The 23,621-nt window shown below is 29.6% G+C and overlaps 4 protein-coding genes across 6 annotated transcripts; all 4 read right to left on the reverse strand.

The window, feature by feature from the left end:
* Window positions 1-1,689: 1,689 nt before the first annotated feature.
* On the reverse strand, window positions 1,690-3,855 carry LOC8281343 (phytolongin Phyl1.1). The gene is made up of 3 exons (XM_015720892.3): window positions 3,703-3,855; window positions 3,399-3,452; window positions 1,690-3,311 (listed from the first exon to the last, which is right to left on the reverse strand). The coding sequence occupies exon 3, from the start codon at window positions 2,927-2,929 to the stop codon at window positions 2,093-2,095; it is 837 nt and encodes a 278-aa protein (XP_015576378.1). The 5' UTR covers window positions 2,930-3,311; window positions 3,399-3,452; window positions 3,703-3,855; the 3' UTR covers window positions 1,690-2,092.
* A 3,184-nt stretch (window positions 3,856-7,039) lies between these two features.
* LOC8281342 (RING-H2 finger protein ATL7) lies at window positions 7,040-10,923 on the reverse strand. Of its 2 annotated transcripts, none has more exons than XM_048371419.1 (4): window positions 10,010-10,923; window positions 9,812-9,897; window positions 8,238-8,669; window positions 7,040-7,544 (listed from the first exon to the last, which is right to left on the reverse strand). In XM_048371419.1, the coding sequence occupies exons 1-4, from the start codon at window positions 10,238-10,240 to the stop codon at window positions 7,538-7,540; spliced, it is 756 nt and encodes a 251-aa protein (XP_048227376.1). In that variant the 5' UTR covers window positions 10,241-10,923; the 3' UTR covers window positions 7,040-7,537. The 2 variants fall into 2 exon arrangements, with proteins under 2 accessions (XP_048227376.1, XP_015576380.1); XM_015720894.3 differs by having other exon boundaries at window positions 9,812-9,894; window positions 10,010-10,920.
* A 3,243-nt stretch (window positions 10,924-14,166) lies between these two features.
* LOC8281341 lies at window positions 14,167-19,524 on the reverse strand. The gene is made up of 6 exons (XM_002521702.4): window positions 19,119-19,524; window positions 18,943-19,013; window positions 18,404-18,509; window positions 17,912-18,044; window positions 15,805-15,954; window positions 14,167-14,516 (listed from the first exon to the last, which is right to left on the reverse strand). Exons 1-6 carry the CDS (start codon window positions 19,193-19,195, stop codon window positions 14,463-14,465), a joined length of 591 nt encoding a protein of 196 aa, XP_002521748.2. The 5' UTR covers window positions 19,196-19,524; the 3' UTR covers window positions 14,167-14,462.
* Window positions 19,525-21,366: 1,842 nt separating this feature from the next.
* LOC8281340 (putative peptidyl-tRNA hydrolase PTRHD1) lies at window positions 21,367-23,532 on the reverse strand. 2 transcript variants are annotated; one of them, XM_048371373.1, is made up of 4 exons: window positions 23,241-23,532; window positions 22,640-22,698; window positions 22,104-22,370; window positions 21,367-21,818 (listed from the first exon to the last, which is right to left on the reverse strand). In XM_048371373.1, the coding sequence occupies exons 2-4, from the start codon at window positions 22,682-22,684 to the stop codon at window positions 21,636-21,638; spliced, it is 495 nt and encodes a 164-aa protein (XP_048227330.1). In that variant the 5' UTR covers window positions 22,685-22,698; window positions 23,241-23,532; the 3' UTR covers window positions 21,367-21,635. The 2 variants fall into 2 exon arrangements, with proteins under 2 accessions (XP_048227330.1, XP_015576408.1); XM_015720922.3 differs by lacking the exon at window positions 22,640-22,698 and having other exon boundaries at window positions 22,104-22,440; window positions 23,241-23,528.
* Between the last annotated feature and the right edge of the window lie 89 nt (window positions 23,533-23,621).

The following is a 23,621-nucleotide window of genomic DNA, read 5'->3' on the forward strand; positions in this document are numbered from 1 at the left end:
ATTCAGAGAAGCTTTTCGAAGACGTGGAGAAAGATAACCAATCTTCTTCATTCCTTGAAGAGCCTTTGAACGTTGAGGGAGTTTTAATTTTCTGTTTTATGAATCTTAAGTCTTTCTATTTAATTACAATGATCATTGGATTAAGTATGTTAGGCTAAGTCCCATAAGTATTTAGTTTGACTTTTTACTTATGTATGAACCTTATATATTTTGAGTTTAATGAATGATTTCTTTTCTTTCATATGTTCATTAGTTTCATCTATTATTATTGATTGACCATCATATCAATTTAATAGTAATATGTGTTATGAAAATCTTTAAATTAAAAGTATTAGAGACATCATCTTTACTTTAACATATGTTGGTTAAAAAACCTAAGTTGCATCATTAGCTTGAGTGACTTAGGGAATAAACACATCACCATCTCATTTGTTAAATTAGAGCTTAAAAGAATTAAGAGGATTACTAATAAAAGCTAGACTAAATGCTATTTTATCATATAGTTCATATTAATCATTCTAGTTGCATATTTACTTTCTGGTTATTTAATTTCTTTTATTAAACTAAGATCATTATCAAAACATTGACTTAGAGTGTTTATATTTACTTTTAGTAATTTGTGTGATAGTTGGTTTTTATTATATATGATCTATAATTTCTTGTGAGATTGACTTCGTGGTGAGCTTACCTGAACTACCATTCGGTTCGTATACTTGCGAATATTTATTTGGACACATCAGTTATGAACAAAATATTTTAAATTATCCTGTCTTGCTATATTCAACCTTCTAATTTGGCAGCACTAAGGCAAGCTCTAGGGGAAAAAATGGTTTTATTTCTATGAAAAATATATTTATTTTTTGAATTCTAAAGCTATTATGTTTCTCAAATTATAAAAACATAAATTTAAACTTTTTAATTTAATAAATTATCTTTAAAATTTTTTCATAAATTGTATTTGCCAAACCTGCTTTTAAAAAATAAAAATCAATTCATTTGATTTTAAGAAAAAAAAAAATTTCAAAACTTAAAAAGAAAAATTTAGGAAGCACTTTCCTAAAGTGACTTTCTTTTTTTGAATATCGGTTGGAATTCTAGAATTTATAAATTTTTAAAATTTTACAGTTTGAATTGAATATAAAAAATAAAAAAATTATTTAAAATTAATAATAATTTCAGAATAATATAAATTTGTCAGGAAAAATATTGAAATAAAAAAAAATTATTATAACAGTTATCATTCTTTAAATAGAGGATTTTAGAATGTAAACCACCTCATAGCTGAAAAATTAAAATCTTAAAAATAAAAATATTTAGAGGATAAAAAATTTCTTAAAATCTACAGATTTAGACTACTTTTTTTAATTGTCAAACAATGAATTTAAGTTAAATTTATGAATTTTATAAATCTCTTATTTAAAATCCCCCAATCCAAACCACCTCTAAATCACACACATGAATGTGGATTTACAATCCTCATATCCTAGTTTCACCAAAAGTTAAGAAGTCCAAGTGTATACATCTCCAAATCCTGTTTCTAATTTGCCTCAGTTTTCCCAGTTCAATTCTTTGAGCATAGAAATAGTGAGATTTAAATGCTGTAATCCTATCAATTAACAAACAAACTTATCAAGAAACAGAACAGGTTGGAAGCCACCAGAAAAGCAAGATCCACTATGCAGAAGAATATGCTGAAAATATCAGACACATTTGATGCTTCAAACTTTAATTTTTACAAATGGAAAGAAACAGATTGGGACAGATAGATACTACACATGTTATATTGTATCTGTAATTACAAACATATCATAAATACAAGAAGCAACATAAAGCCCTCCAATGAAGATCAAGATACACTTGCAAATTTTCATCTATGTCCGTATTAAAGGTGTTGAACATTTGAGAGAATCCGTTGACATGGTTCCGCCATGTAATTTTAAGCACAAACCTCCATAACAGAATATTAAACCTAGTGGCAAGGTTGAAATTGATATATTGCTCATGTGCACTCAACAAAAACTGATTCTTATATACTGTTGACAAGCACCCTGTCTGTAAAATGATGTGAAACTCTCTAGCTTCTGTTAAAGAATCAACGGGTGCATCCAAAACCACCACAGATTGACATCCAGATTACAAATAGTATCAAACAAACAGCAGCATCTATGGCAAGGACAATCCTTACTTGCCGCCACCACTTCTTTCGGATGCTTTGAGCACTTGACCTGATTCTCATAGAACCCATATCCTTCTGTAATGACATTGCAGAAGCTACTCCACCTTGGTTATTAGAATCCAACGAGGTTGAATCAACTCTAACTCCTCTATCTGTAGATTTTCTATGCTCCTCCAACTCAATATCTCTCATTACAATGACATGATCCTTGGACTTCTTCTTCTCTTGCTTGTTAGATTTTCCCAACAAAGGAGCTTTAGTAGAAGTATGAATTTCAATTAGTCCATTTGCATCACTTGGTGATGGAGAGAGGCCCATATTTTCTGATGAGGAAGTTTCAGTTTTCCAATCATTGCCACTTTCAGACACATGTTCCAACGAAGTTATCAATCGGCGAACGACAGGCACTAACTGTTCTTGTACATTGATTGAGCTCAACCCTGAAAAACTTCCTCTTGAACCCTTTTTAGCAGCATTCTTAAATTCATCTCTCACATGCTCTAAAAAGTGAAGTACAACTGCATTTCCAAGACCTTCATCAACAATTGTGAAATAGACATAACCGTCTTCAATTAAAAACCCAAAAGTCCTCTTTCCCATTGTCTCAAAATACCACTTGTGATATGCAGGAGTACACTCCAATGACAAAGCTGCCAAATTCTCAATTTCATGATCTCCCCCACTATAAACATATAAGGTCCGATTACCTCTAGACACACAACAATAATGAACAGTATTTTGAATTGAACCCATTCAAGTGAATCTTTACTAAGCACTGCTAAAAAAAAACTCAAAAATCTTTACTTCTAGTCTTAGTCTCAACCACTTGATTACACTATACATCAATCTATATAATTCATTTTAAGTGACCGCGAATTGGAAAAAGAGAAACCCAAGAAATTCTTGAAGATAAGATGCAAAAATCAAACAAAAAGCAAGAAACTCATCAGCAACAAAATCAAGAGCATCCAATAAATACCAACATAGTTCTTCAATGAAGTCTTCAAAGTCGAGAAAGAGTGCTTTAGGTAAGTCCACAAATAGTGCTTCAGCTAATTCAAGGAAGAAGCCCCTCATGCCTGACCTCAAACCCCAGCAACATTAACAAACAGCACTACCTCTTTCTGGGTGCTACCTATAAATTTGTAAGATTTAGCAAAAACCCAATAAACAAAAAACTTATCTCAAAGCAAATAAGTTGTATAAAAGAGCAGATACGCACCAAAGAACTTAGGGTTCTCCATCAAAAGCTCAACAGTCAACTCAAAACTACAATCTACAACATAAAAGGTAAACGCCACTATTTAAAAAAGTGGTAACAAAAAGAAAAACAAGACTCGGTAGTATGAAGTCAAAGATCCAGCAAAGATACTGTAAACTATCCATCAAATCAAAGAATCGCAATCACACTCTTGTTAGGGGCTAGCAAAACAATATAAAGATCAAAACATATAAGAACTAACTGAAAGGTTAGATTTTTGAAACAGATCATAACATACTTTTACTAAAAAGGGATGATTATTTACCTGTTGAGTTAGTTACCCGAGAAAATTTGAGGAAAAGAGATTGAAGTTTTAAGAGAGAAAGAGAGATACAGAGAAAATAAATAAAAGGGATATTTTTTTATTGTAATTTCTGTTGACCGTTTGACCCACCCAGTCATCTATTTTCTGCAACTTATTTGCTACTTCAGCAGCGTGGCATAATTGCCTTATTCTTTTTCTTTTTTCTTTTTTTTTTCTCTATCCCGTCGGATTATTATATCATGGACTCGATAACATAAACGATTATGTATCTAATATTAAAATATACATAAGAAATAAGATTAAAAATAAAAATAAATATGTATTTTGATAAATTATGAAGTTATAAATTATTTAATTATATATTATTAATATTTTATATTATTAAATAAATAATAAATCAAAAAATAAATTAACACTAAATATAAATTTGTCAAAAATAGATGAAACATTTTTTATATTTTATTTTTAGTTTATATTATATTATATTACAAATTTATTATATTTTTACTTTAATTTTTATAATTTTTATTATATTTGATATCTCTTTTTACTACACTACTAAATTTATTTTTTAAGAATATGTTAATACTTTTATAAGAAAAATACTATATATTAAAATAATAGAAATTTTAATCAAAATAATTAAGAATAAATATAAAAAAATTATATTTCCAAAAATTAGAAGTAATTTCAATATTTTTTCTCTAAATATTATCATATTATAATTTAAATTTATAAAATTACTTGTAGATTCATATATATTATGAGTTATAAATTCATCGCATGTATATATGAGATTTATAGATTATAGTTTAAAAATTATAAATTAAAAAATAAATTTATTTATTTTAAATTTAATATTTATATTTAAAATAAATTGATAAAAATTTTAAAAATAACCTATTAAATAAATAATATAAATTTTTTATTTCTGAAAACAATATAAACAGATTAATGTAATCAAGAAAATAGAAAACACAGTAACAACTACATGAATTATAAAATATCAAATTTTATGGAGATATAATTTCTTTTAATACTTTTTTATCAATAAAATTTACAAAATTTTAGTATATAAATTTTATATTAAAATATTATATAAATAAATTTATAATTTATAATTTATATTAATAAATATATAAAAATTATTATAAACGGCCCATTCTAAAATTCATCGAGCAGCTGAGCAAATTTGCATAGAATGTGACTTTGTCCAAAATTTCTTGGCAATCTAATTGCTATGGCTTGAAAAGGACATAAAGGTCGTGTCACTTAAAATTGTATTTTGTTTATATTAATTAAAAAACTCATCTCATTTTTAAATGTCACTTAAGTATAAAAATCAAAAAAGTAGAGTTCACCTTTTCTTTATCATTAGCTTTTTCTAACAATATGTTATGCTTGTAGTTTTGAATTAAGATTATTAATTTTTTACTCGTATATTATATATTAAAAATTAATTTATTATTAAATATAATACTATAAATATAATTTAAAATGCTATTTTTAAGAATTAAAATTATTATCTAATTAAGAAATTAATTTATTAGTTAACATAATATTAAAATATAATTAATATATTATTTTTAAGATAAAATTAATATCATTATCTTATTAAGAAATTATTTATTAATTAATATAATATTAAAATATAATTAGTATGTTTTTTAAATTAGAGTGAATATTTAATTAAGAATATAACTTATTAATTAATATAATATTAAAATATAATTAGTATGTTTTTTAAATTAGAGTGAATATTTAATTAAGAATATAACTTATTAATTAATAAATTAATAAAAAATTATAAAATTAATATAAAAATTTAACCTGATGTGTCAAAATAAGAATTTTATCTACTAAAAATTAAATACACATGTTCAAAAAATTTATATTTCAAAAATTAATATATATATATATATATATATATATATATATAGGAATAAAATTTTGATGAAACTATAAGAATTGAAATAAATATATAAATATACAAGGGTTTTTAATTTTATAATTTTATCTTGACTCCACAAATTGGGGAAGACAATGCCTTGGATAATGGTTTGTACTTAAATAATGCTATATAATCTATTTTTATTTGTTTCAATTACTGTCCATATGATGTGACATATAATATTTTTATAAAACTATATTCTAATCAAGAGGCGGTTTTATATAAGTATTATATGCACCATTAGATGAATAAGAATTACAGCAAGTAAAAAAAAAAAAATTTAGCATCTAAATATTTTCTTTTCTAGTTTCCTTCCTATTTGGTGCTATGTGAAATTTTGAATGGAAAATTTGGTTTATTCATAAAATTGACTTTTCCAAATTCATTATCGAATATCTTTTAGGTGCATGTATCTAACTTACACATGTTAGTAAAATCGCATTATATAATAAAAATAATTATCTATTTATATTCATTATAAAATAAAGATTTACATGGCGATTAATCTCTTTATTTATTTTTATTTTCTTCAATAACAAGTTTTGTGCTCAATCTCTCTACTTATCCATATGCAACCTTAACTAATAATTGTATTGCCATAACATTTTATATAAGGTGAAACGGAAACGTTTCTTTTTTAAGATATAAACAGTTGAGGAATACCAAGATGATGGTAGGTGAGTCAATTTTTTTTGTTAAGTACTAATGTAAATTGAAAAATGGACAATGAAGGGGATTAAGCAACTAAGCTCTTTCTTATTATATGACTCAATGTGAATTTTTCAGACAATAAATCATGCCTTGTAATAGATCTGGCCACGATCTGATTCGAGCTGAAAACTAGACCGGTTAAAATAGGATCGGTCCGAGCTCAATCAAGCTTAAAATTAGAAAAAAATTGGTTCAAAATCGGTTTATTTTTTCGGCCGGAACTGAAACTGGCAATTTTGATTCCAATACATAGAAAGATTATTTATAAATTTTTACTATATAAATATACAATTTATTTATTATCTCCTTTTAAAATTATTTATTATCTATAAAAAAATTTATTTCTCTTAGATATATATCTATAATTATTATCTAGTTTTATCTCACTCTAAATATTATTATTTCTTTCTAAAATTGCTATATACATATACAACTTATTTATTATCCATAACTTTTGTTTTTCACACAAGTTTTCTAACACTATCTCATTTCTTATTAATTTTAGTTAGTACTTTATTACTATAGATGTTCTTTCAACACTTTCTCTTTTTCTTTTTACTGCTGGATCTGTCGAAACCAGAACCGTAAATTAGAACCAACCAGTTCCAAACTGCTCCGGAATCGCCGGTTCATAAACCGTGGCCAGGCCTATCATGTAACAATATACCAGGTCAATAGTTTAATATCTATCCTTGTTATAATATTGATATGTGCTGAAGACATGCCAGATTAAAGAAGTTTGAAAATATCGTGCAACAAAAATTGTCAACAAAATCTTTTAAAGAAAATTGTACACTTCCCTCACTAACTATTGAATTTCACTCCTGACCTACATCATACACACAAGGCAGTAGTCACAGCTAAACTATAAATACAGAAAAGAAAACCTGATGTGCAAATAGAATGGCAGCTAACCTGCAATGCCCTGCACCTATCTCACTACATCCACCAATTATGCTTTCAATGGCAACCGCATTTCCTGACATAGTCATCAAGGAGCTATTCCTTTGGAAAGCTCCCTTCTTAATGAAAAGAAATGGATTTTGCATCTGCAATGTCAACATCTTTTCAGAAGGTTTTCCGCAATCTTTTCATTCTGACAGCATTAGGTGAGGCAGTAAATAGGTCCATTAAGGCATAGTCAGCTCCATTCTCTCACTTCATCCTTGAGCTTCAGCTCCTGATAGACAAAACCACAGACAACAGAAAAGGATTTCAATACGGAAATCTTCTCTTAAGATTACATAACATGAATTTTTCTGATTAACCGGACTCTGTAAATACAATATAATGGCAGGTTGTAGATATTAGGTTCACTCAACTCAAGAAAGCCTTCGGCACTTTAGCTTAGTGATAAGTTGAGACCACTTTAAGAGTGGTGTTAGGATTCAACTCTCACTAAGCTCAAAAGAGGAAAAACAAAACAAAACAAAATAAAATAACTCATTTAAGGCCTTAACCTCAAAACTAGTTGGGGTCAACTGCATGGATCAGTTTTCCTAATTCAACAGGTTAATAATAGATTCTCACTGCTTCCTTACATTCCAGAAAACATAGGTTTACTCTTACATATATAGTCTCACGGAAAATCAATAGCTGATCCTAAAACTAGTATATATAAGCAGTTTCTACTTGTTCAACATCTTATTACAATTGAGGGTGTTTACATCTTACTATCATTGAGGATGAGAATTATTATGTATATAAAGGCTCAGTTCTCTGTCAATTCCAGAACTTTAACGATACTCGCAACTGAAATTTGAGTTGGTCAAATTCAAATAAACAGCTTCTAAACTTGAAAAGACTTCCTCAAAAAGAATATTTGTGTAGCTAATAGATATACTAAGCTAGTGCATAAAGAATTACAATTTACCGAGATACTTCTCTGATGTTTTCACGCTCTTCAGATTCCTTCTTTTCATCTCTAACTTCTTTCCCCTGATCAGCAGATTGGGATCTTCTTTCCTCTTCCTCAGCAGAGCTATGAGCAGTTCCAGAGTCTTCATTCCTTGGTTCGGAGAGTCCTCTAGAATTTGATTCTCCACAAGAACCTGGCCCTGAACCTGATTGAGCAGATGTTTCACCACCACTCACTGCCACAAAAGATTCCTGACCAGCTTCTACTTGATTATTAGGTGATTCAGTTGGAACTTTAGCAGGTGCAACGAGGGAAAGGCGGCAGAGAGGGCAAGTAGTATGATTGGCAAGCCAATGATCAATGCACACCATGTGAAATGTGTGACCACATGCAGGTATTTGCTGAAGCCTATCCTCTGCTTGGTAGTCCCCCAAGCATACTGGGCATCTGCAATCATACAACAGGCTCCTCATCAGGAAGATCTGGATTTCATACTAACTATGAAAGATATGAATTACTTAAGGCCCCTTAATACTATAGGTTCAAAGTTTTTTTATTTTCCTTTCAACGATTAAACAAAGTAGAAACAGAACTTGATTAGATAATAAGTTAAGGCATTTACCACATATGTTATCAGATCATATAAGACATAATTTCATCCTCTAGGCCATCAGACATCATTGGAGCTGCCGCAATTATTTCATGAATCTTAATGATGCGCAAAATTTCAAGATCAATTCACGTTAATACTACCATAAAAAGAAGAAGAAAAAAGATTTCAACAAGCAAGTATTGTGTGCGCACATTTTGAATAATTTGTTAACCAAATTTAGACTTAAGTAACATCACGATTCATGTACAGAAGGTATTTGATCCCAAAGTGCAAGATTTGATCCCCCAACCAGCACACACTTGCCATAGCACTCAAGATTAATTTTTGTCTTTTGCCTAAATCTAATTCACTGATGAAGTCATGATGCACAATCATCAATGACATCAATAAACAGTTCTCCATGGAAAATCTAATGAATGGGTTAGAGTAGAAGCTAAGTAGCAACATTGCTATAAAGAGTCCATTCTACTGTAAATTAGTCATGACAGCATTAGCAAAACAGCCTATCACTCTCAGCGACACAGCTACACTTTACAAAGACAAATTTTATATGGAAAATGCAAATTAATCTTTTTTTTTTTATGACAAAGGAGCTAACTCGTGAGGAGATCCAAAATTCAACTGCTTTAAGACAGTTGATTCTCCATGTTAACTGCTTTGAGAGGATCAGAGGGTCGAACTCCGATGCGAAGAGTATTTTCTCCTATTATCTCTTGGTTACATGAAAGTTAAATGCATCTATCATATGCATAAAGTCTAAGAAACTCCGGTTAAGCTAATTGAGCTTACATAACTAGCAACTCAAGTAAACAAAATCATTTGGTTCAACAAGACTAATAGCAAATGAAGAGAACAAATCGATTCACATCTGAAAGTTGAACACTACTAACAAAAGAATTAATAGCCAAAAGAGCATATAAATCAGCATAAAATTAAAACATGAAACTAACAATAGAACCAAAGAAAGCCTACTCACTGTGTATCTTTAACAGAGAAGCTCTCCTTGTAAACAATAATGGGCAACATCTCTCTCACCTCTTTCTTCAAGCCCAATTCAGCCTGCTAAACCCCAAGTGACAAAGATATGAACATTAACACATACATATTCAAATAAATATATAAGATCACATTAATTTTTAGAAAAAATTAAAAATTCTAAAGGGTAAGATCTTACTCTAAAGATATTATCGCTGCCTTGCAAATTAGCTCTCATTCGAAGTGAGGCCCAATCAACTCTTCTGCGGCGAAGATAAAACAAGTAAAACAAGAAGAGGAGAACGAAAGTGAAGAAGATTGGAACAGAAAAGATGAAAGCTTGGTATAGCTTTAGTTCAGTTGATGCTACAGAAGAAGAAGAAGATGGTTCTGAGCAACAACTAGGAGGCTGTGATTTAAAACGAGACATCACCAATATAATGCTAATTAATAAATCATATAAATCCCATACGTAAAATAAGAAAATCCCAGAAGAGAAGTACGAGTTTTGAAGAGAACCCAGATGTGAAATGAAGGTGTAGAAATTGATTTGATGAGTAAGCAAGAAATTGAGAGAGAAAGAGGTGCAAGGTAAGTGTTATATAGTGTCTGTAGCTGCCAGCAGTAATACTGTAATAATGAATTGTACGGTGTTCAAGAGCAGAGAATTAACTTTAAACTATCCAAAGAAAGTTAACAATGCAAGTGTTTAGAGAGGACCCAGAAAAATCAAGAAATTGTAAGAAATTTGATTGATAGAATGAGAGAGTAATGATATATTTATATACCCAAATGGGAAGAAAGAAAAGAAATCTTGAAACATTAATGAGAGCAAAGAAAGAGAATGAAGCAGGAGTATGAAATTAGATCAAAGAACATGAAAAAAAAGAATAGAGAAATAAAATGTGGGTTTGAGAAGAGAAGATCACAAGTTCAGACAGGTAAGGTAGGTGAAACAAAGATTATAGATTTGTCCACCGCTTTCTTTGGCATGTTTTTCTTAAGAGAAATAAACTAAAATCTTACTGATCCATAAAAAGCATTTTAAAGGGGATCAAGAACATCCCTCTGTGAGAAATTAAAAAAGAAAAAGAAAATAAAATGGAAATATATATTTATCCTTTTTTTTTTCTTTTCCAGTTTTATAATTGAATAGTGTGAAGCAGTAGAATTGCAGTATAGTTCACATGGTGGCTCCTGGATCTCTGCCATAAAAAGTTGGAAGCTGACTAATGTCGATCTTACAGTCGTATCTATTTGCAACATATTTTCTTTTAGAAAAAAATGTAAATAATAGTAACTACATATAATTGTTTTTAAGAAATTCATAAAATTTATAAATTCATTTACAAATCTAACATATCTTGTTTTAAATAAAATAAAAATTAATTTAAATTTTATATAATTAATTTTATATAAAATTAATTTTAGCTAAAATTTTAATAAAATAAATAAAATTTTCAAATAAATTCTATATTAGTAAGTGGATATACTCTATAACATTAATTCTATTAATTGATATAATATTAGATATATGATTAAGAATACTATTTTCTAGAATTAAAATTATCATTTAATTAAAAATTATTTAATTAGCTAATATAATATTAAAAATATAATTAAAATACTATTTTCTAGTATTTTAATTATTATCTAATTAAAAAATAATTTATTAATAAATAAATTTATATTAAATTTATATTTTAGGTGTTAAAAATAAATAAATATATATTGAGATAAACACCCTATATATTAAAATAATAATATAATAAAAAAGTACATCTCAATATATATATATATATATATATATATATATATATATATATAATACCAATCTATATTAAATATAGTAAAAAGAATTAGATAAACTATCACAAAATTTTAAAATCATATTGATTTACTTAAATTAAAAAAAAATAAAATTAGCCAAAATATCAATCAACACAAAATTATTTATTGATTTATTTATTCTTTTTTTAATAGTATTAGACCTTTTTAAATTATAATAAGTCCACTTAGTGATCAAGCCCCCTATACGGCTAACCAACATATATTCAAACTCTTATTGAAAAGAAAGAAGCAAAATTCAGCAATTTAGTCAAGATTTTGTTTTTGTGTGTTGGGTGATAATAATAAGTCCATCAAAATGGGTCCTAAGGTAAATATTTAAATTTTTAAAATGAGTAAAATAAAGTTAAGTCCATATCATTAAGATATTATGCGGAGATTATTTTTAGCACAAAGCATAAACCTTATCTAATTAATTTGATCCTCAACTTCTCAACTTTCTCTCTTTCACCACCAGAATTTTCAATGTTAGAAGCTTTATTATTTGATTTTTATTGTCAAAAAATAGCTTAATTAGTTCTACGAATTTAGTTTTCTTTTTCTTTTTAAATAAATTTATTAGAAATCACCGCTGATCAAAAAATGACGTAATTATGATTTTTATTTGTGATTTGTGTAACGAAATAACTGGAATTTATATTGCATTGTTTTGTTTGTTAGAACTAGTTTGGTAGAGATTTAAAAAAAAAAAAAAAGAATTCATTTATCAGATATTGTTTTGGAATATTCCTGTAAAATAATTTCTTATGGTAAGAAAAAATAATTTGCATTCTGCAATTCAACATAACAGCTGTCCAAACGTGTTATTGTTTTATTAGGCACATTCATATCCATCTTCACCATTTCTTGTACTACACTAAATGTCTTCTACTGTAATATTATGTATTTAATTGGTGGGTCATTATTCGATGGTATATTATACTATAAAAATTTTATTGTTTAATAAAAAAAATAAAATTAATAACTTATTCTCATTAGCAAGCATTTCATCCAACAAGTATCCCTAAAACATGAGAGATATATACAATTTTATAAAAATAAATGTCAAATCAATCAAGCGGTTAGTTCCAGTAATTTTAGTATTAATTTTATTCAAGCTCAATTTTATTAGTTGGCATCTACACTCGCTCATCCATTTTAACTCCTTTTTTTATTTCCGTCAAGTGATTATTGAGTTACGGTTGATAAAAAATATTAGAGATATTACACTATTAAAAAAATAAAAAATAGGAATAATTTATAATGTTAAAATTCAACCAAAATCAAGTGACTAATTCTAGTCATTTTAGTATTAATTGAACCTAAACCCAAATATATTTATTGGACTTCTCCTTAATTAATTAATTCAATTTTATAAAATCTACTAAATCTAATAACTCAAATGTATGTGTGACATTGATATCATGTGACGCTAAATCAGTTGCCCATATAATATTTGGTTTTCCAGCAATTAATTATATATAAAAATTAGTATCTATAAAGTTAATATAATAACAATTATCCGAACTTAAACAAATTCTCAAATTTGATTTTTCTCTCTTTATTTGTAATAAAAAAAATAATCACATACAAAGATTAAAATGCGGTGTTTCTCTATTATTATATTTATAAGTAATTGCAACAAATAAAAAAAAAAGAAAAAGAAACCAAGAACTTCTTCGGTTACAAAGAAAGAGACCGTTTATCTTTTCTGAATATTTTTAAATTTAACAAGAAGATCAATGTGAAAGGATAGGTTCGAAGTCCTGATCACTCACCAAATGCTCCATACTAAGCATGCCTACTTTTGTTTTTCAATATTCTTAAATGTAACAACAAGATCAATATAAAGGATAGATTCAATGAGCATCAGTATATTAAAGAGAAAGGAACATACTATAGAGAGTGTGGAAGAAAAGATGAGCAAGGTTAATGGCCATAACCATTTAATCAGTGAGGAAGACCAATTATATAAATAGTCTTGCTGATCCCAAGAAAATCTTAAAGGGAAAAAAAATAAATGATTGGTAAAATCGCATAATTCATGGGTTAAATATTTGATATTTGTTATTTTAATGTCTAATTAAGGGTGATTACGGTTCAATTAACTAAACTATTAGTTTCTTTTTTTCCTCTTTTTTTAAGAACCTTTGGATATTTTTAAAAACATAACCATGTGTACCGATTTTTAAATTTATTAACAGTAAATTTAAACCGGTAGCACCGGTTACCCGGCATTTATAATACAATTAACTGAATTTTTCTGTTTTTAAGCCATATTAAATTTTAAAATTTTAGTATTTAAATTTTTTTTTTCTTTTCTTCAATTAGTCAATAAATTAATACTAATAATAATATATTCAAAATGAAAATTATTTTTAATTAGAGAAGTAATTTATTTTAATTAAGATATAACTATATTTATATTAATTAATGCTACAGTAATTTATTTATTAAATATATTTACATAAATTAATATTAAATATATAACAAATACAAACATTACACATAATTAGCAATTACAAAAAATATAACAATTACACATCAATATTATATATGTTAAAAGCTGTATATGAACTGTTTCATTTTTTGATATGAAAAACTAAAACCCAAACTAAAGCCCAAAACTGAAACCAAAACCGTTAATTTGATTAACCTATTCTTTCGGTTTGATTTTTTCATTTTAGACCGGGTTTTCGGTTTTCTCAACTTTTTTTTATCACCCCTACTTCTAATTGATTTGCTTTCACCGGAATACTGACTAGAGCGTAAGAGCCCCGCCTTTGCTTATATGAAGAGCCCGTCAATTGCCACGTCATTTACACTTAGTGTTTAACTAAAATACCTTCGCCATCTTCTTCTTCTTCTCTAAAACTCATCTATCATTAGGAAAACAAAAACAAAAAGAAAAAAGCAAGTTTATCTTTTCATTCTTCCTCTGCAAAATCTTAATCTAAATTAAGATCCAATACCAAATCAAAAACAAAAGCAAAGGAAATTAAAAAAGTATAACTCGAGAGATAAACAGCAAAAATAGAAATGAAAAACTAATATGGTAAATAGATAAATTCTCTTCTCTTTTATTCTTACGACCGCTCGCTGAGATGCAAGAATATAAGAATGAATCAAATCATGCATTGAAGTATATGAGAAAATAACTAATAGCATATATTTAAAGAGTTAAATCCAATCATATAACGCCCATTTTGGAGAATCTGAATGTAGAGTTTGAGAAACTCTAAAATTAAACGTGCTAATTTCAAAAAATCAAATAACAACCTAGGAAGTAAGAATTTCAGACTTGACGAGCTCAAAGGAAGTTTTCGAATCCACCAAGAAAAAGTTCTCAGTTTTCAAATCCACCAAGACAACAAATCTGTGATGCTTGTGGAGCTAAAATAGATAACTTTTCAAGTAATTAGAATCCAGCTTGTTAAAAATAGAGACTCTTATTAGCACAGCAAATCCAAAAATCCTTTTTCATATGAGATGAGATATTCCACATCTCTAGTACGATTTTGCTAAAATATGCATGTTTCAGCCCTCCACCATCCCCTTTTTTTGGCATAAAATTGCTCTGAATCAATGCGAGAACTAATGGTGATTCAAAGCACATTGTACAAATGATTATGAAAACTTCCATTTTAATGGTCTAGATGGTCTAGGTGCGTGCTCTATGAGGAAAGAGATCATCACTGCAGGAGCAGTAGTGCAAATGGGCAAATAATATGGGTGATTCTAATAGGAAGAAAAGTTTATCAACTGGGACTACAGAAACAAGATATTGACAGTTGGAGCAAATCGCTTTTTTCTCTTTTCCTACTAACATGCCTTTCCACTATTCACAAATCAAACATCAAAAGAAGTGCAAATTCAGGTCTGTGAAACCCAAAAGCAACGGGTTAATCCGCTGCTAATTCAAAGAAAACAGTCTGTACTACATGCAATGATAATGAGATATAGAAAAAAACTAGCCAGGTAAAATTATAGTCAATACAAGGAAACAAATGGAATACAACATGCTGATTGACAGCGTTTATATACAAACCACAACTTGGTAACTTTTATGTACATGTGGTATCATTATGCTAATTGCCACATTTCTTGTCAGCAAGATGATCAAAGCAAATGCATATGCTTACAATTCGTCAATCAAACATCTCTTACCTTGAGCCTGACTTCCGTAAATGAAGTGGGTGATTTAATTGGACTCCCTGGACCAGAGCTGAACTTGCGGACCAAGACCTTAAAACATGGTAAAAATATTATGTAGAGTGCAGCCAGTATAAAGGGTGCTGCAACAAGCCATCCCATCAACTGCAAAAGCATTCCATTCTTGTTAGCCAGCATGTTCATTAGAGGTTACTGAAAACAATAAATATCTCTTTTAGAAGTGCACTAAATTAAAGTGAAGCAGGACATTTTGTGCTTGTGCAGTGCTGTAACATGTATAAAGTGTTCTTCTGAAAAATTTTGGGCATGCTAAGCACCTATATCAGATCTTGCATTCTGTCCTTTACATTTTTGGCCCCTTTGTTTTCATTAGGAACTTGGCCCTTTTATTTTCATTAGAAACTTAGTGACGAGAAGGAAGATAATCCATACTCCACAGCTCACAGGGTAAGGGCAGCATGGTCAGATTAAATCAACCTGTAGCTTCATTGACTAACGGGACGAATATCTGCTATTGTCCAGTATTATGCCTTATTTAGTATGATGGTAACAAGAGTAGGGCAGTAGCAATGGAGAGATGCAATGTTAAGCTAAATTTACTAGTTTCAAAATGAAGAAATCAGGAAGCATTTCAAGAAGCAGAGCCAAGAAGTATGAATATTGCACTCCTGAGATTGTTATTTCCTTATTCTCTAAAAGGTTCTAATCTCATTCTTGTACAATGTTAAATTTGGACCACCATCCTCCATTTCAACTTTCATGTATTCATGAATTCCAGTTCCACAGTCTCAAAATTTGCAGATTGCTTCCTGATTTTCTACCAGAGAAATATTGAGAACGCATTTCATCTGTGAAATGCAACCTCATCCAATTATTCAATGTAGCAGTATTTTCATAGCACAAAAAAAGAAAAAAAGGAATTTGTGCCAGCCAATCAATTATTCTGTATGCCTTCAATTTTCCAGAAAAAACAAGATAAATCTTATTGCATATTGCCTACTGCTCAATATTAGATAAAATGTAAGATAAGCATAAGATCCATCTTTTCCACATACAGTTAAATCTAAAACAATCATGCTATTCTTCATTCAAAACTTAACCATTCTCCATACACCAGTTTCACAAGCCTAAGACCTTTACTATATCACTCAACTAATAATATCAGTATGCTCCAACCCATCAGACTGCAGTACTACAAAACGCCAGAAAATGCCAATTGAAAAGGATGCAGGTCCAATCAATGGCTATTCCATGCTGACATCTTCAACAATCATTTGGAACAGAGCAGTAGCATAACTAGCATAGTTGTTCTTCTACAATACACTATTGGAATTTGGAACCCACCAAAAAATACATTACCCAGAAATTTTCACTTTCTAGCCTTCTCTATATAAGAAGCAAAGTGGAGACAATAGAAATCACAAGCTACAAGGGGCAGAAAAAAATGCAAATAAGATGGATCAACTTCTTGATAGCTCAAATCACCAAACTTGGATCATCCGAGTCATCCCAAGCTCAAGTTGAAGAGCTGAACAAGATAAAAGAATAAGACCCTCAATCCACAAACTTTGGTCACAAAGTTGGAGATGGCTTTTTATTCCATTGGGTTAATTGATATCCTATTACTCAATCAGCAGTTTAAAAAAATGCTTCCTTTTACTAATTATTTACTTCTAACCAGGATTGCTATGTTGCATATCCAGAGTATCAACATTGCTTGAGCCATGAAATAAATAAGATACCCAGAATCAAAAAGTGTTTCAGATAGAACAAAGAAATCATCTTATGTATAACTGCCACAGCCACCAGAAGTACATTAGGATGTAAATAACTTCTCTAGACACCACTTTTCAAACTTCTAAACTGCTCTCTGATTTGATTATTTTTTCCCCATCCTGTTACGTAGTCTAAGAAAAACATACAGAAGCAATCTTCATCTATAGTGAAATTTAAACCACAATAGAAATGCCAATTTGGAAGACAAAATGATGATTCAATAAAGTAAATAATAAAGAACAGCATATGCATATGTTCTTGGATCATGTACGTGTTAAATAGCAGAAATGAAATACACTTGAAGCTAAATAACTTGGCTACCTACCGCATGAAGAATGCTTAATAACACTTCATGTGAAGCTTGGCCTGTCAAAACCTTCTTGAAAGCATCCGATGTCAATGGAAAATGAGGTCCGCCAGAAATAAGTTCACCGAACCGCAAAAAGGGCACCACAAGACTTGAAAGATAAACATTTAATCAGTAAAAGGAAAACGAATTTCGGTGTGCACGGCTGCTAAAATGAGCATATATAAGATCAAAGTTTAAGTTACTATCGTATACATGTAATGTACATCAAAAATCTCTTGTATGCGCTGGAAGAACCAAGCACCAAGTTATAGAAAACATCCTTGAACACCTCAGTGTAAAATCACAACTAGGACAATAGTGGAACAGAAAAAGAAGCAAAGCCAGTATCATATATATTTCATAATTTCAGAAGATCACAAGAATCATTTATATGAAAATTCGAGAACCTATATCCATAATAAATGCTAAAGATAAATGTGAAAAAATGAACTAGAAAGCAGAAAATACCTCAGCTCTATGGGAGTTGCAACAAAATTAGCTAACATTACACTTGGAGCATGGCATAGAGACCCAAGCATCGCAATAGCCATTCCGCATAGCAAAACGGTGACTCCTGGAAAGGACAAGATTAGTTCTTTCAAGGAATTCTATTCTGCAGTTTTTGAGTCTTATCATTTCTAAAGATCAGAAAAACTTATAGCAGAAGGTATAGTGATTGCGGGGGAGCATGTATGCATTGGCTAATACACAAAACTCTTACAATAACTTTCGCCTGAATTCTTATCTAGAAATTCGTGATTACGAGTTATACTGTGTGATGGCCTATTAACTAATTGGAAATTGCACAATACTGAAAAGTTGACAGACTTGCTTTCTGGAAAGTAATATTGACCGCAAAAATTACAGCTAATAAGCTCCTTTTTTCGCACTCTATTCCATTCCAGTATTCACATTAAGCTACAACTGGAATGTGTGAGGAACTTTTAGATTAATACACGGATTTAATCACCACCTTGACAATTCACACTATTGCGTGAAATACATACCACAAATAGGGAAAACTCCAAGAGTAATCCCAAGAGCAGCAGAGAATGCTAGTTGCTTCGGTTCTGTACCTCTGCAAAAAAGGCAGATGCTAATCAGCCTAAAACTTCTGTAAACATAACAATAATAATTAAGAAACAAAATCACCGAAGTAGAAAAGGAAAAAAGAAAAGAAAACCTGCTGAGGATTTGATAGAGAGGATCTACAATCTTCTTGCTGAACCATGCATTCATTCCGATCATCGACACTGCCATTTCCCTCTCTCTTCTCTCCACAACAGACAAAAACTTGAAATGAAATCACTGAAATTTAGAAGTTCATTTAATTTCCAAGGTATTTATTTCGTCTTGACAAAACACAACGACAGATTCCTTTCTTGGATTTACAAAAAAAAATTAACGATTTAAAAATAAGTTTCAAAATTCTTTTTTTTTTCTAGCGGTGATTTACAATATTATATGTGCGTTTGTTTTTAAAAGTTAAATTTTTATGGTACACTGGAATTTTATTCGAGTCCCAATCTGAGATTGCAGATACATAGACGAGACAAGCAGTTAGAGAAAGAACGAAAGAAAGAAGAAGATAGATCCAACTGATATATCTGATTTGGGCCCCGCCACTTCTTTTTATCTTGTATTTTTGTGATAAGCGTCTACGATTTACCCGCCACGATGTATGATTACGTCGGGAAATGCACATGATCGTTTCTCCATTCACGTGTAAACTTTTCGATTACGTGGCGTTGCAGTTTATTTCAACAAATATTTATTAATTAGACATCCGAATTCCAATCATTTATTTAACTCTTTAATACTTTAGATTTTAATTTAATCAAATAAATATTTAAAAAAATTACATTTTTATAACCAATAGATATTTTTAATTTTTAATTTAATTTGACAGATATTTAAATATTATTTTATTATAATTTAAAATATTTATATATAATATAAATAGACATTATTAAATAAAATATACTAAAATATTTAAATATTATAAATAATATAAATTAAAATGTCTATAAAATTATATCGTTTTGAGGTGTTAAATGATTAAATAGTTTAAATTGAAATATTTAAATATATATTTGACATATTTATTTTTTTTATTCGAGAGAGTAGTGCTTGAATGATTAAAATGCATTTAGACGAAATGCATCATTTCTTTTGAGTATTAAAATGGCAAACCCATCTTTAAGAGATTTAGCTCTCAATTCCGTAAGCGTTCAAAACCCAATCATTGTTGCAAGGGAATAACACTCAAAGTTTTGCAACTTAATTTATTTTGTTCTTTAATTCAATTTTATTTTCAAAAAAGGAATCTTACTTTTTTTTTTTTTTTTATAACTTCTCAATCTTTATGGAAAAATATAAAATTATTAACGGTTAATAAAAAATTATAAAAGAAAAAATAAATACAAAGACAACCACGTCAATGCTATAAGCCTTTATCTAAGGAGTGACTCATTTTTATTTATTTTTTAGAATCTAAGGAGTGACTTTAATATATGGTGATGATAGATTATTTACGGTTTCATTTTCACGTTATAGTTTAGTTTTGATGATTGGTTTTATCTTCCTCAATATTTATAAAATAAATAAAAATCAAAAATCAATATTGTAAAGTTGGTCTTGATTTTTTATAGAAATTATGAAATTTAACTAATGTGAGATTAAAAAATAAATATCAATATATTATTTATAATTTTTTTTTAACTTTTGAAAAGGCAAACGACCATAAACTATACGATATAAAATATTTATTTCATTTACATTCACTATAAAAATAAAAACACACCTACGAGAAAAAATATTATTTATAGATTTAATCAAAATATTTATTTCCTTACACTCGCTGTAAAGATAAAAATACACCTAACAGAAAAACTATTATTTATAAATTTAATTAAAATATTTAATTTTTTACACCCGCTGTAAAGATAAAAATACATCTAACAGAGAAAATATTATTTATAAATTTAATTAAAATATTTATTTTTTTACACTCGCTGTAAAGATAAAAACATAGCGGAAAAATATTATTTATAAATTTAATCAAAATATTGAACTGGATTTTTATTTCGAATTCCTCTTTTCTCAAATATATATATATTTTATACCACAGACTTAGTTTACTAATAATGTATACTTCGACCTAAATAAGACTTTAAGTTGAAGTCCCTTCACTTGTAATATAAAAAAAGGAGTTTCTAATGTTGACAAATAAAAATCTTCTATGATTTTGAGTTTAAATATTTACTTAGTTTATTAGATTTTTTTGCCGCACATAGAATATATATTATTGTATCATATTTTCTTCTAAACATCAGTACTAAATGAATTAAATTTATCTAACTAAAGGTGCTAAGCTCCATCCTTTGCCAAAAACAAACCAATACTGGATGAAGTAAAGATTGGACTGCCAATTAAAAAATGAACAGGTTTGTTTCTCACCTGTTAAATTTTAAATTATTTTTTGTCATTTCGAATTTTGACTTGGGCTTGACAATTCTAAATATTGCCCAAAGCTCTCTGTACAGTTCCTGACATCAGGATTCAGGATTTAGCTAAGAGGACTGAAAGCACTTGGTTCCAAAGAAGTGGCAACAAACCCATAAAATGATATGTCTATTCAGAATTTTACAATGCCAATTCATGAATCTTAGCAAATCATTTGATGGTGCAAATAGATACATCACCTGCAGAGTTTTAACTTCTTGAAGAACAAAGCCACAGTAGATTTAGGATAAGGTTTGGTTGCAAGACAGGTAGGAATGTTTTCAGGTTGCTCAATCCACAGCTTATGAACAATGCCTCCAGCAGTGAGCTTCTCTGCCAAGTTCAGCATCTGGACTTCTCCTTTCACTTCAAGAGTAACCTTCCCAAAAATAAATATAAGAGTTCTGGTATACAGCAGGGATAACTTAAACCAAATTCTTTACCAAATAGCCTGGAAGAAAACAGGCCTAATACTTGGAATTAATGATAGTGAGTTAACTAACTAAAATTGTTAAAAAATATAGCCAATAAAAGTAATTTGTGCATTTAATCGCGTGAGTTCTTCATAAAGAATAACAGTTTGTAAATAAGAAATAGACAAAATGAAATCAAATAAAAGGAGAGAAGTGAAGAAACTCATATGTATACACGCATGCACACACACCTTGTGCATAGAATCAATGTTTTCAGGGCTACAATACTGAAGAGTGTGAGGATCATCCTTGTTTCCCCAAATTGCAGAAACAGAGGCATGGCATCCTTGTGTCACCACGCTCCCCATTGGCCATGCGTCTATTAAGTCTCTCCGTAACACCACATATTGCACCAATACATCCTCAGACGGAATCTCTCCTTTAGCTGCCTCTGACTCGGAATTGGACTGACTCATGGAGTTTGTGCTGAGCCAAGTCAATGACTGAGTTGTCAGCCGCTGCGAAAGAGAGGTTAGATCCCTAACCCTAATTGTATTTCTGTAAGGCGTGAAATGAGGAAAGCTGACACTGAAAAAGTCATGGTGAAATGAGAGTCGTCAATGCAATAAAGTAAGACATAGTTGCATTAAAAATATTTTCAAACTTATACTTGATGATTAGTTCAAGTGGGTTCAACTCCTGCAGCGCACTAGATGAGTTATCACTTTTTATCATGAGGGTAGAGCCAGGCTATTCCATACAAAATGCCTAACATATTTCAACTTACAACTTCCACTCGAAGTCTTGTATAGAGTTCCTGAATATGTGTCATGGCATCTTTACTAACTGGAAATTGCAAAATGATAAAATGGATTCAGATTTGCTTTCTGGAAATTTATATTGACTGCATAAGTTACTACAGATAAGCCCTTTTTTCCACTAATCACATTAAGCTAAAACTATAATGTCTGAGGAACTCTCAGATTAATATAATGTTTTAATCATCGCTTTCATGATTATTCACACTACTGTCTGAAATACATAGCAAAAGAAATTTCAGCCATAGTCATTTCCCAAGACAAACTATCCTGATTATTGAAAACAACTGTTACAGCAGAGATTGTCATGCAGAACTAGCTTTACATAGAATAGAAAGCAAGTGGGAAATCAGATTTAGAGAAGCAGAAAATTTCAGCAAGAGAGACGAGAAATGGTGAATATGGCAGCAGACAAGAAGAAGAATTAGGAGATAGAACTCTAAACCAAAATCAATCAAATTACTACCAGTAATGCTCAACTCACGAGCAAAGTTTTCTACAACTTCTAATCAATTATGAAGAGAAAAAAGGAAAATAACATATTCTTCTAAAAAGAGAAGAAATATATACCTCATATAGGAAAAATTCCAAGAGTAATAAAAAAGACCAGCAGAGAATGGTAGGTTCTTCGGTTCTGCACTCTGCAAAGGAGCAGCCGTTGCTAGAAGAGACGCGCAGTTGATAAAAGAAAGGAAGAAAATAGATCCGGCTGATAAATCTGATGTGGGATTCGCTTCGCCGTTTATCTTAATCTAGCATTTTTGTGATCAGCGTATGTGATTTACCCACCAGGATTTTTAATTACGTTTGGAAATGCACATGATCATTTCTCCATGCACGTGTGGGAATTTTCCATTTTATTTATTAGTTTCCCCCGCCGCCCCACCCCCTCCCCCTCTCCCCCCTCCTCTGTAGGCGTTTAGGGAGTCTTGCTCGCTTGGGCAATGTCGT

This window comes from Ricinus communis, chromosome 2, assembly GCF_019578655.1.
Source record: "Ricinus communis isolate WT05 ecotype wild-type chromosome 2, ASM1957865v1, whole genome shotgun sequence".
Lineage (NCBI taxonomy): Eukaryota > Viridiplantae > Streptophyta > Magnoliopsida > Malpighiales > Euphorbiaceae > Ricinus > Ricinus communis.